Source organism: Schistocerca piceifrons, chromosome 9, assembly GCF_021461385.2.
Source record: "Schistocerca piceifrons isolate TAMUIC-IGC-003096 chromosome 9, iqSchPice1.1, whole genome shotgun sequence".
In the NCBI taxonomy this organism is placed as follows: domain Eukaryota; kingdom Metazoa; phylum Arthropoda; class Insecta; order Orthoptera; family Acrididae; genus Schistocerca; species Schistocerca piceifrons.
Window position 1 is genome coordinate 18,808,685 of NC_060146.1, and position 14,749 is coordinate 18,823,433.

General features: G+C 43.8%; 1 protein-coding gene across 1 annotated transcript in view; it reads right to left on the bottom strand.

Moving 5' to 3' along the window:
• LOC124717023 (esterase FE4-like) overlaps window positions 1-14,749 on the bottom strand; it is a 115,224-nt gene that overhangs the window by 83,291 nt on the left and 17,184 nt on the right. Inside the window, exons 2-3 of the mRNA XM_047243676.1 lie at window positions 6,366-6,503; window positions 3,276-3,432 (exon numbers count right to left, since the gene is read on the bottom strand). Of these exons, the coding sequence (XP_047099632.1) occupies window positions 3,276-3,432; window positions 6,366-6,503 (295 nt within the window). The remainder of the gene's footprint in view (window positions 1-3,275; window positions 3,433-6,365; window positions 6,504-14,749) is intronic.

A 14,749-nucleotide genomic window follows, 5' to 3' on the forward strand; every position in this document is an offset into this window, starting at 1 on the left:
GACACACACCAAAGATACTACTGACGCTGGCTAAGATAAACGAAACAGTGGAGTGTTGGGAGAGTCCACTTGAAGGGAAGTAACCATGGCAGGCGAACAATCACACGGCACGCGCGGCTGACAATCATGCGGCACTGTGGAGAGACTTTTTGAACACCCCATATGTGTTAAATACACTCTCAGGGGGAAAAAAACAAAAAAAGGAAGACGACGCCTCATGAAGCAATTATCCGAATGGGACGGAAATCGGTAGATGAGATATACCGGGTGATCATAAAATCAGTATCAATTTGAAAACTTAATAAACCACGGAATAATGTAGATAGGTACAAATTGACACACATGCTTGGAATGACATGGGGTTTTATTAGAACCCCATATTGCAAGACGCGTGAAAGATCTCTTGCGCACGTCGTTTGGTGATGATCGTGTGCTCAGCCGACACTTTTGTCTTGCTTGGCCTTCCAGGTCCCCAGATCTCAGTCCGTGCTTTGGGGTTACCTGAAGTCGCAAGTGTATCCTGATCGACCGACATCTCTAGGGATGCTGAAAGACAACATCCAACGCCAGTGCCTCACCATAACTCCGGACATGCTTTACAGTGCTTTTCACAACATTATTCCTCGACTACAACTATTGTTGAGGGATCATGGTGGACATATTGAGCATTTCCTGTAAAGAACATTATCTTTGCTTTGCCTTACTTTGTTATGCTAATTATTGCTGTTCTGATCAGATGAAACGGCATCTGTCGGACATTTTTTCCACGTTTGTATTTTTTTTGTTCTAATAAAACCCCATGTCATTCCAAGCATGTGTGTCAATTTGTACCTCTCTATCAGCATTATTGTGTGATTTATTCAGTTTTCAAATTTATACTGACTTTTTGATCACCCGGTACATTGTAAGTAGGCTATTTAGGTTTTCTTATTGGTAACGCCACGTAGCGCTCTGCATGAAAATCACTGGCTGTGCTGTGTGCAGTCTGCGGCTAGTTTGCATTGTTGTCGGCCATTGTAGTGTTGGGCAGCTGGATGTTAACAGCGCGTAGCGTTGCGCAGTTGGAGGTGAGCCGCCAGCAGTGGTGGATGTGAAAGGTATAGGTTAATGTTAGTCAGGGCCATTCTTTTGTAGGGATTTTTGAAAGTCAGATTGCGTTGCGCTAAAAATATTGTATGTAAGTTTAAGCACAGTCATGTATAATTTTTCTAAGGGGATGTTTCAACATTTACCGGCAAAAAACTCATTACAATTTTTAAAAAATTGAGCTTCACAAATTAAGGAACTCAGTAGCATGTTGGTTCACCTGTGGCCCTTATGCAAACAGTTATTTGCGTAGTATTGATTGATGCAGTTGTTGGATGTCCTCCCAAGGGATATCGTGCCAAATTTTGCCCAACTGGCGTGTCAGGTCGTCAAGGTCCCAGAGCTGATTGGAGGGCGCTGCCCATATTACTCCAAACCTTCTCATTTTGAAAGAGATCCGCCGACATTACTGGCCAAGGTAGGGTTTGACAAGTATGAAGGTAAGCAGTAGAAACTCTTACTGTGCACAGGTGGGCGTTATCGTGTTGAAATGTAAGCCCAGTGTGGTTTGCCACGAAGAGCAATAAAATGGGCCGTAGAATATCGTCGACATATCACTAAGCTGTATGAAAACCGCGGATGACAACCAAATGGGTTCTGATATGAAACGAAAAGGCACCTCTGACCATATCTCCTGTTGTCAGGCTGTATGGTACATGACAGGTTGACATCCCACCATTTCCTGGGTTGCCTCCAGACACGTATTCGATGGTCGTTGGGGCTCTATTCTAAGTGGGATTCATCACTAAAGACAATTCTACGCTCGTCAGTGATATTACAGACCTGTCTGGAGACGTGCTGGACAGTGGTTGGATAACAATCTGACTGTCGCCAGCCTGACAATGATGGTCTGGAGTGCTGTTTCTTTTCATAGAAGGACCCATTTGCTTATCATCTGCTCACCCTTACAGCACAGCAGTACGTCGAAGATTTTGTAAGCCACGTTTTGTTGCCTTTCATGGTAAGCCATACTGGCCAGTAATCCATCCAGGGCTTACATTTCAGGAAGATAATGCACGTCTGTATTCGCTGAGAGTTTCTACTGCTTCTCTTCATGCTGTCCAAAATGAGAACTTTTGGAGCATTAGGGGCCGGGCCCTCCAACATCCCCTGGGATTTTGGCCATCTACTGCACCAGACAGACAGAATTTGGCACAGTATCCCTCAGAAGGACATCAAACAACTCTGGTAATTCATACCGAGCCGAATAAATGCTTGTGTAAGGGCCATAGACGAACCAAAGCATTATTGAGTTGCTCAATTTGCGAACCTCTTTCCTTTCAATAAATCGTCCAATTCTTCTGAAATTGTAATCATTTGTCTGTATGTACATGTACATCACATCTACCAATTTCCATCCCATTCGAATAATTCCTTCGTGCTGCGTAGTTTTTTTTGTACCTTAGTGTGTGTATTAGGTAATAACAGTGTTCTTACTACGTAACCTTCAGTGTGCTGACGCTTCACTGCTTATATTACTTTGTGTCCTGAACCTTAGAAGTTCTCCGTGATTTATTTGGTTAAGGGTGTTTCTTATAGCTGCCAAAGAATTAGAGTTGCTTATTTCAAGCTGAAGTGCCTCGTGTACAGCGATGTTGCCCCTGATATCACTCTTCAGAGAACCCTGTAACATAATATTATCCGCTGTATTAATCGCTCCACAATCGCATCTGTCTGATTGACTTTTGCACAATTTTATGCAGATATCCATATCCTGGTGCGGAATGGATCATGCCTCTACTTGGATTCGTGTTCTTCAGTACTTCGTGTACTTCGGTTTCTTGCTTACACAATGGTCAGGGAACAGTCGATAAGCATGACAGACAGTGTCCTTATTGCCTCAGCCCGTCTGCTATGTACCCATTTTCAAGCACTTCAGTTGCATTTTAATAGTGACTAGTGGCACACTCTGCTGGCTTCAGATGGGTAGCACTAAGTACCTGCAGTTGGACGACTTGTCTGACATAGAATTAACAACTTATACACCCAAACCTCCCTCGTGAAAACCACATCAAAAGCCCTACAGTAGTTCCTGAGATTAGCCTGAATACACAGGCACAAATTGAGCAAGGGAACTTTAATTTATACCATATGTAGATATAGAAGTGTTCCACAGTGATTTGTCTTACTTCTAGAGGTACATGTGATGAAAGAATGGGTGATTATTGTTTTATTGTTATTCTACATACCAAGCACCCCTAGCCGGTAGTTGAACGTGACCATGACGATGCCATGCTGAATGAGCAGATCTGGCCCGAACCACTCTTCATTGCCCGAGAAGGCAGACAGTCCACCTCCGTGTATCAAGAACATGACGGGTAGGCCACGGGCCCCTTCTGAAGGTAGCTGGTGGAGAAAAACAAGAACTCATATCATCTTCATGGAAGAACCTAGCAGAAGTCTCAAAATATTATTGGGCAGACAGCAAGGGAATGGATGCACCACAAAAGGACAGATTGTCGAAACGAGGGCTCATTTTGCACCACTGAAAGGCTGCAGATTTTAATGTAGTTATGTGTTCCAATTTGTTTAAATTTGCCATGTTGTTGGCAGAGTGCAACAATGAGGACCCTAAGCATGTCTGTAGAGGTTATCAGTCAATATTAACATACATTGTGTTGTGACTTGGCAAGACAGCCAAGTCACTATGCGAGGATGCCGAAATGCACGCGTTTAATCTCATGCAAACTGGCATGAGGTCTGGAACAGGACAATGTAATTAATATAGCCAATAAGGTACGTTGTTGCTGGAATACTTAACTTTAATCCATAATTGGTGTACATCACTCTTGATGGTACATTAATGACAATCTCAATATAACTGGTAATGGCGCCTTGCTAGGTCGTAGCAAATGACGTAGCTGAAGGCTATGCTAACTATCGTCTCGGCAAATGAGAGCGTATTTGTCAGTGTAGCATCGCTAGCAAAGTCTGCTGTAGAACTGGGGCGAGTGCTAGGACGTCTCTCTAGACCTGCCGTGTGGCGGTGCTCGGTCTGCAATCACTGACAGTGGCGACACGCGGGTCCGACGTATACTAATGGACCACGGCCGATTTAAAGGCTACCACCTAGCAAGTGTGGTGTCTGGCGGTGACACCACACATTGTATTGTATCCTTTTCCCCATGGCTTCACCCATGTGCAGATGTCACACATATTTTGCACATTCCTCCTCTTCCTTCCCCCTCTCTGTCTCCGCCCTCCTTCCATCTCTCTGCCGACCTAATCCTCCCACTACTATTCACTTACCTCCTCATCCCCAGTCTCTCGTTCTCTTCATCTCGTCCATCCTCTCCCTTTGTCCACCTTCTCCAACCCCTCTCTCTGACCATATTTTTCTGCTCCTGTCTCGGACCAATACCTCCTCTCCCTCTCTCTGTTAACCTCCTCATTCTCTCTCTTCCTTGTCACCTACTCACTATTCCACTACATCTTCCACCTGCCTCTTGCATGTCTCCCTCCTCCTCTCTCTCCTTGTCCATCTCCTCCTCTCCTTTTCTCTGCTCCTCCTCCTCCTCCTCCTCCTCCACACATATTCTCTCCAGTTTCTGCTCAACCTGTTAGTATCCATCGTGTCCTCCCTCTCTCTGGCCCTTCTCTCTTACCCCATCTGTCAATCGATCCCCTCCTGTCCCCTGTCACTCTATCCAACCCCTCTTGTGCCCATCTCTCTGTACATCCCCTCCTCTACCATCTCAACATTCCCCAGCGGTGCCCATAGCCCATGTAGCTCCTGATGGTTGATAAAGCAGGCGAATACTATTAATACAACTTATCTGTCATACATGGCAGCTTAGACATTAGGGGCTTAAAAACCATATTTTGCAACTGACATACAGGCTGGCACGGAAAGCAGGGCAATAAAGCAGATCGATATTACTCCAACATAACATGCCTTCAGTGCAGAGAAACCTACAAATCAGGGGCTGGAGAACTGTATTGTGTCCCTGACATATAGGCTGCTTTGCAAAACAGGTCGATAAGGTAGCCTGACACTGCTCCCACCCATGCAACATGCCTGTCGTGCAGGGAAGTCTTTATGGTAGGGGTTAAAGGAACACACTTTTGTCCATATCTCAATTCCTATTGAAGCTAGGATGTTATAAACAGTACAGTGCTGATACTCGTGAAATGTACTAAACTAATTTTCATAGTTATGTCGTTGTCAGTAGACCATATTGCTTCTTTGGGGACAGCTGCTCCAGCATGCAGGAGCTCACACCTCTCCAGGTGTCATACTAGAGGACCTCATGAAGGAGAGTCGTGCTTCCACTGCAACACTGACACAGCTGTCTCCGAAGCAGTAATGCAGGCTACTGAGAATGACTTAACTGCTGGCTCTGATTAATTCCTGTGAGGTTACATGATGATGTTCAGGAATGAAATCTATGTAGAAACAGAAGCAAGACCAATTAGAATGGCTCTGGCTTCGTTTCACTTTTCTTTTACGTCATCAGTCTTTTGACTCGTTTGATGCTGCCAACCTCGACTTCCTCTCTAGTGCCAACCTTTTCATCTCAGAGCAGCACTTTTATTCTGAGGTATTTGTTGGATGTATACCAACCTCTGTCTGCCTCTACACTTTTTGGCCTCATAGCTCCCTCATGAATCATGTATGTTCTTCCCTGGCATCTTAACTTTCATACAATAGACTGTAGTAGTAGTGGGGAATATGCAGCAGACTATTGTGTACTGCTGTAAGTGGAGCATTAAGACTAAAGGCTATCATTTCGAACAGGTGCTTGCTGCAATGTTTAAGTTATTTCAATAAAGAGCTAATCATTCATTTCTGACCATAAGGTCATCAATCCAGAGAAGCCAGATTGGGGTCATGCACCATGCACTATAGATCTGGAAAACTGTGGTCCACTCCAATAACTGAACGGTCAGTGCATTGGAATGCAACACACAGGGGCCCGGGTTCGATTCCCGGTGGGGAGGGAGATTTTCTCTGCTCAGGGACTGTGTGTTGTGCTGTCCTCATCATCATTTCATCCCTATTGTCGACGCGCAAGTTCCCCGATGTGGCATAGCACTCAATAAGACTTGCATTTGGTGGACGAACATCCTGACTTGGACCTCCCGGCCACTGACGCCGTATGCTCATTTCCATTTTCATTCCGGAAACTGTAGTGGCTGTACTGTGTTAGCTGGGCCGATGTTGCTCGCCACCATTTTAGTAGGCTGCTTGGTGGATGGATCTTGTACCTGTGGTCTGTTAGCGGTCAAGAAACAGAGGAAACATAGGACGTAGGAGTACAGCGGATTCGTTTGCTCACCTTGGGAGTGAAGACATTGATGAAGAGGCAGTCCTCCTCCCCCTCGTATTTGCCTGTGCTGATGTTCAGCTGTGACTCGACGTTCCCCTGTTTGGTGGCATCAAATACGCCTGTCCAGGCGCCAGCAGGTTGTGGGGGCTGCAACACACGTCAAAAACATTCTTAAGGCATTATTAACAGTCAATAAATATTTTATGAAGTTAATGGTACAAAGGCTCTTGGAAAACTCAAAAGAAAAATGTAGCACAGGGGAGAGGGAACGAAATTAAACGTCATGGGTTGGGAGGGTATGCAGTGGTAATTCAGTGATAACAGTATCACATGAAATTTACAGAGAGCTTGGCAATATGGATTCAATCAGTCTGGCGCAGCACAGTCGTCTGGCCTCGATGCATGCAATTATTCTGTTGGGAAGGGTGTCGTAAAACTGCTGTATCCTCTCCTGAGCAACGTCGGCTTGCAAGTGTTGTCACTGGTCCTTGATATCCTACCTGCTGGCAGTGGCTGGAAATGACACCCGGGCTGATCCCACACCTCTTCTTTCGGGGACAGATATGGAGACCTTTCTAGCCACAGTAGTACCTCAACATCATGCAGGCCGGTAGTAGAGACACGTGCCATGTGTGGGCAACGTTGTTGTGTTGAAAAATGGCACAATGCTACTGAGGACGCGACTAACCGTTATGCCCTCAGAGTTCCCTCAGTCAACACCACCCATCACCTGAAGTCATACCCAATCCCGTCCACCGTGATGCCACAAGTAACACTGCTGTACCTCTCTTAAACGATGGGGGACGGGACCTCTCTGCAGGTCACTGCCATACTAGGCAACGATGATCATCTTGGGTGGTTCAGAATCTCAGATGACTGCTGAACACAATGCGAGTCATTCACCAACAGTCCATGTTTCCTGGTCACAGTACCACCCAAGATGCAGCCATTGGTTTTGTGGTTTCAACGACAGCCTATATGTGAGACTGTAATTCCCCAGTCCAGTTGCTCCTAGCCTGACTAATGTTCCACGATGACACAAAATATTGCAGCGAGTCTATTACTTGTCCGATGGCAGGCGAGGATGTGAAGGAGATCACGATATGCTCGGTGCGCAGTACGGCCTGTGATGGTCAGACGTAGTCGACTAGAGCTTTGCCGATGAGTACGCATGCCCTCACGTTCACATGCATTCCAGCATCATACCACTGAAGCTTCCTGGCACGCTAAAACTGTGCAGCGGACCGACGCTCGAACGCAGGACATTTGATCCTCGCAGGCAAATGCTCTGCCAGCTGTGCAACCCAAACGCAACTCATTACCCGGCCTCAGCCCCTTACTTCCGCCAGTACCTCGTCTCCTATCTTCCAAACTTCACAGAAGCTCTCTTGCGAAACATGCGGGACTATCACTGCTGGAAGAGAGGATATGGTGGAGACATTGCTAAGCCATGGAGACGAGGTACTGGCGAAAGTAGAGCTGCGAGGAGGGTCGCGGGTTCTTGTTTGGGTGGCCCAGTCGCAGAGCACTTGCCCGCCAAAGGCAGACGTTCGAGTCTCGCTCCAACACATTATTTTAATCTGCCAGGAAGTTTCGTATCGGCGCACACTCCGCTGCAGAATGAAAATTTCATTCTGTATCATGCCACTGTCACATCCGAATGCCCCAAAAATACGGATACCGCACGATTCGGCAAAACGGCCATATGCAAACCCACGTTGAGGCCACTTTCAAACCGTCAGACGCTAATAATGCTTTCTCATGCGTTCACGCGGCAGTACGTGCCCTTCACAGTGACTGTTCAGTTTGCGACGCTGTTTATTCGCTGTTTAAATCCCACCAGCCTGGTACAACTCTAACCGCGAACAATACTAATGCGCTCTGGTGACATCTCCATACATCACAGATAATGGCAACTCTAATCGTTTACATACCCGCCCATGGTGCGTACATCTACAAATGATGTTAAGAAGAATTCCGCTGCCAGCAAGTAAAGTAGTTGTTTTGTCGATACGGAACCTGTTTTGCCACGTAAAGCTTGATAATCAGGTGCAACGATATTAACAGCTCATAGATGTACCCATCGTTCCTAGTCAAGATACACTAAAGCGCCCAAGAAACTGGTAAAGGTATGCGTATTGTTCAAATGTTCAAATGTGTGTGAATTCCTAAGGGACTAAATTGCTGAGGCCATCGGCCCCCAGACTTACACACTACTTAAACTAACTTATGTTAAGAACAACACACACACACACCCATGCCCGAGGGAGGACTCGAACCTCCGGCGGGAAGGGCGTATGCTATTCAAATAAATGTTAACTGCCAGAATATGGTCGGCAACGCCTGTGTAACACAAAAAGTGTGTTGCGCAGTTCTTAGATCAGTTACTGCTGCTACAATGGCAGGTTGTCAAGACTTAAGTGAGTTTGACGGTGGTATTACAGTCAGGCCATCAACTAGTGTCAGCGTGCGAACCATTCAACGAAACATCATCGATATGGGCTTTCGGAGCCGAAGGTCCACTCGAGAACCCTTGATGACTGCAAGACACAAAGTTTTACGCCTCGCCTGGGCCGGTCGACACTGGCATTGACTGTTGATGACTGGAAATGTTCTTCCTGGTCAGCCGAGTCTCATTTCAAATTGTATCGAGTGGATGGACGGGTATGGGTATGGAGACAACCTCATGAATCCATGGATCCTACACGTGAACTGGCGGAGGCTCTGAAATTGTTTGGCGCGTGTGCAGTTGGGGTGATATGGGATCCCTGATACGTCTAGTTGCGACTCTGACAGGTGACACGTACGTAAGCATCCTCTCTTATCACCTGCATCCTTTTATGTCAGCAAATCGTCAATATATGGTCTGGAACACTTTGAGGACGTATACAGGGTGGTCCATTGATAGTGACCGGGCCAAATATCTCACGAAATAAGAGTCAAACGAAAAAACTACAAAGAACGAAACTTGTCTGGTTTGAAGGGGGAAACCTGATGGCGCTATGATTGGCCCGCTAGATGGCGTTGCCATAAGTCAAACGGGTATCAACTGCGTTTTTCAAAATGGAGACCCCCATGTTTTATTACATATTCGTGTGGAAGAAATATCAATGTTTTACTTAGACCACTTTTTTCGCTTTGTGATAGATGGCCCTCTAATAGTCACAAACGTGTAAGTACGTGGTATCACGTAACATTCCCCCAGCGCAGACGTTATTTGCTTCGTGATACATTAATCGTGTTAAAATGGACCGTTAACCAATTGCGGAAAAGGTCGATATCGTGTTGATCTATGGCTATTGTGATCAAAATGCCCAACGGGCGTGTGGTATGTATGCTGCTCGGTATCCTGGACCACATCATCCAAGTGTCCGGACCGTTCGCCGGATAGTTACGTTATTTAAGGAAACGGGAAGTGCTCAGCCACATGTGAAACGTCAACCACGACCTGCAACAATGATGATGCCCGAGTAGGTGTTTTAGCTGCTGTCGCGGCTAATCCGCACATCAGTAGCAGACAAATTCCGCGAGAATCGGGAATCTCAAAAACGTCGGTGTTGAGAATGCTACATCAATATCGATTGCACCTGTACCATATTTCTATGCACCAGGAATTGCATGGAGACGACTTTGAACGTCGTGTACATTTCTGCCACTGGGCACAAGCGAAATTACGGGAGAATGATAGATTTTTTGCAAGCGTTGTATTTTGCGACGAAGCGTCATTCACCAACAGCGGTAACGTAAACCGGCATAATATGCACTATTGGGAAACGGAAAATCCACGATGGCTGCGACAAGTGGAACATCAGCGACCTTGGCGGTTAATGTTTGGTGCGACATTATGGGAGGAAGGATAAATGGCCCCCGTTTTATAGATGGCAATCTAAATGGTGCAATGTATGCTGATTTACTAGGTAATGTTCTACCGATGTTACTACAAGATGTTTCACTACATGACAGAATGGCTATCAACTTCCGATGTGATGGATGTCCGGCACATAGCTCGCGAGCGGTTGAAGCGGTATTGAATAGCATATTTCATGACAGGTGGATTGGTCGTCGAAGCACCGTATCATGGCCTGCACGTTCACCGGATCTGACGTCCCCGGATCTCTTTCTGTGGGGAAAATTGAAGGATATTTGCTATCGTGATCCACCGACAACGCATGACAACATGCGTCAGCGCATTGTCAATGCATGTGCGAACATTACGGAAGCCGAACTACTCGCTGTTGAGAGGAATGTCGTTACACGTATTTCCAAATGCATTGAGGTTGACGGACATAATTTTGAGTATTTATTGCATTAATGTGTTATTTACAGGCAATCACGCTGTAACAGCATGCGTTCTCAGAAATTATAAGTTCACAAAGGTACATGTATCACATTGGAACAACCGAAATAAAATGTTCAAACGTACCTACGTTCTGTATTTTAATTTAAAAAACCTACCTGTTACCAACTGTTCGTCTAAAATTGTGAGTCATATGTTTGTGACTCTTACAGCGCCATCTATCACAAATCGAAAAAAGTGGTCCAACTAAAACATTCAGATTTCTTTACGTACTACACGAATATGTAATAAAAATGGGGGGTTCTTATTTTAAAAAACGCAGTTGATATCCGTTTGACCTATGGCAGCGCCATCTAGCGTGTCAACCATAGCGCCATCTGGTTTCCCCCTTCAAGCTAGACAAGTTTCGTTCTTTGTAGTTTTTGCGTTTGACGCTTATTTCGTGAGATACTTGGCCCGGTCACCATCAATGGACCACCCTGTATGCATATGTATGTTGTGGTGAGATGCAAACGACCCTGAAGTCTTCCGGTTCCTGCCAGTTCAGAAGTTTTACAAACAGTACGCCAAAGTATGGAGCACACATTTTAATCTGGTGAAACACGTATGTAACGCAGCAGCGATGGCGAGGCATTGCAGCGTCTCTGACCAGAGAGTCTGCGCTTGACCGCGCGAGTGTTGCGAGCAGTTCGCTAGTTGTCGCTATGCAGAGCAGTACTCAGTCAGTAGTCGTTGCGAGCAGTAGCTCTGTTCAGTTGCGTGGAGTATGCCGGTAATAGCAGTCGAGTGGAGTTGTGTGTGTGAGGAGTCGGCGAGCGTCGACATTGCATTCTGGTCAAGAGGCTAAATGAGGTATATTCTTATTTAAGGTAATGATCAGATAATGTAAAGTTTATTTATTGTAATTAATCTCCAACAAGTGCCCCAATAATAATTTTTATTTCAAAAGCATTTTTTCAAAATTTAATTTTTTTATTGAACTAAAGATTTCGTTGCACTTCCCATTTCATTCCACTTCTTTTGAAGAAAAAATTTCAGTAAAATCACAGAAAAAAGGAATATTATTATTTGCAATGCAGTTCCTCCAAGCCGTGCGTGCGAATAAGAGCAGAAATTTGACATCCAGTTATACTGAGGTAAGAATCTAATTCTGATTGTTTTACACAGGGCCAAAGACCGATATTTCGGTTTAATTGAATTTTCTTATCACTGAATAGACTTTAATTTTTTGTGAAGAACTTATATTTGAGTCAGATTGCTAATTTTTGTTTAATTGTCATTGTCAGTAGATTTCATTGTGGCGAGGTTACACTTAGCGTAATGTCCATTAGCATTCCTAAATAATATTGTCATTACTTTAAAATTTCGGTGGGAAGGTTACACTCGGCTCCCATTTGTATTAAGTATTGTCATTTCCTTTTAAATTACGGTGGGGAGGTTACACTTGGCGACACCCAGTCCAGGATCGTATTTCGTTGAGAGTCTTTTGAACAACAGTCAGATATCTGCTCTTATTTGCTTAGATATAATTAGGATTTGGCGCTACGCTTTTATTAACTTGTGACTTTCTTTCTACAGGTCAACGGCAATTCGTTGCTCTGTTGTATTTGTGTGTTGCTTTTGCATTGTGCTTATTTATTTTGTGAAAAATTGTGACTATTGTAAAAATGCCGCGAAAGACTGTGAATAGTGTATCGCGAAGTATTTTGAATGAAATTACCGACTTAAACAGCGTGACCGATAGTAATTGTGACACGCAGTGTAATGATGACAATCCTGCGTTCACTAACAATCAGTGCATTCCAACCACTAATGATGAATTTTATCTTAATGATGAACAAACGAACTCAATTGTCTCTTCTGTTAATTTGACGACAATTGATGACGCGGGACACGCTATTGTAATGAGCGCTCCCCAGCTTAACACACCCGGTTCGGAAAATTCAAGTGATGTACAGACAAATTTTTCTAATGAGAGTGATCAGGATACTCAAAGTAGGACGGATTTATATAATTCCGAAATAGTGTCTGACAGTGTACATTTGACTGGCAAACCTTTTTCTAAAATGCAGAATGACCAAATGGTCGCACAAAACGTGACAATTGCACATATACCACCACACAGTACTGAGAATGCAACAGCTACTTTTGGGTGGGATCAAGTTATGGCATTTTTACGACAAATGGCTGAAAAACAGGATAATGATTCCAAACACTTAAACGAAAAACTTGACAATAATGACAAAAAACAAGACAAACTTAGTGAACAGGTCAAACAACAGAGTGTAGATAACAAACAAGATAACGAAAAACTCAAACAATACTTAAATGAAAAATTAGACGACAATTCCAGACAACTTAGCGAACAAATTAGAGCCGTTGCCGCGCAGTGCCATGACACTAAGGAACAGTTGCGCGTGGAAATTGAAGCTTGTTCACAAAAAAAATAGCGAAGAAATTAAGTATGTTGCGCAAGAATTAAGAGAAATGCAAACAGCCGCAACAGAAACACTTAGAGTGGAAATTAGTACAGTCGCTAAACAATGTTCTGAAAAAGCTACACAATTACGGGACGAGTTTAAAGCAATAACGGTAGAACTTTCGCGCACAATGGACGCAAAGATAGACGCGAAATTCGAACAGCAGAACACTCAGATTAACGAGCGCTTTAATCAGCACATACAGAACAGTGATACGCGTTTCCGCAAATTTATTCAAGATCAAAACAAAGTAAAACGACAAGTCATGGAAACAATCACTGCACAAAGACAAGAGGACAAACGTAAAATGTTCGCGAAGGCGAAGACGTATGTAGACAATAATATTACTACAGTGTCCGACAAAATTAATACCATAGAACAATTGAACGCGGAATTACGGGATGAAATTTCTGATCTTAAATCAAAAACAGATACACACACAGTAAATATTCAAACAGTGACAGACAGATTCGAACAATTAGAACTAACACAGGATTGCGATGTCATCAAAGCTGATGTTAAAAAACTGAGCGAAACTACGCGTAAGTTGCAAAAACAGATTAATGCATCTGATTCTAAAACCGATGATCAGGTTAAAATACTGACTGAAAAATGTGATGAATTGGCCAGTCGTATGGATGTTATCGAAAATACTAATGACAATAAATCAGACGATACTGCACCGGTTTCATTTAACCAAACACCTGAATTTCAAAATTTACAGCAGACAATTAATGAGATCGATTCATCTAACAACACGTTACGTAGGAAGTTGTCAAATTTACAACAAGAAGTAACAGAGATGAAAAACATTTCAGTTAATAACATACCACAACAGACGCCACTTTATGAACATGTGTCAGACTCACGCAGCGCGTATAATTTGGGTAATCTACAGAGATTACGGGACTTAGATTCCGATCAACCACAGTTCAATAGATTCTCTTACGATCCTGAACATGTTCCATCACACAGAGATGATAATTTCGATTACAAACATTTTCTGTCAGTGAGAAAGTTTAAAGTTTTTAAAAACGATAGAACGCAGATTCACCCACTGGATTGGATTCAACAATTTAGCTTTGCTCTCCCACCGACTTGGCCTGTAACACACAAACTTGAATTTATTTGCAGTTTTTTGGAAGGCGAACCGGCAACTCGTATGAGACCGATCGCGAGACAGTGTTACTCGGTAGAGGAATTTCAGAATGCTTTTCTGTCAGCGTACTGGTCGAAGACGACACAGCGCGGAATTAAAGATCACCTAATTAGTTTGCCAAATTATGAGAACTCCAATTTTCCCAGTGTCACGCAATTTTTTGAGCATATGGTCCAACAAAATCAATACCTAAGTGAACCGTACAGTGAATCTGCACTTATACAATTATGCATTTCCAAATTACCACGGTCATTACGAGTGTCACTTCTAACAGGTCAGCAAAAAGAAAATATTTCAGCGTTCAGAGATCTTTTACAGCTCTTGGAAGTACAGCAATCTGATTATTCTTTTGTAAACAAAAACTTTTCTTATAATAACCAAGGTCAACAAAAGTACAGCAATTATGATCAGACACGTAATTTTAATAGGAAAGATAACAGACGCTTTAGGAACGACA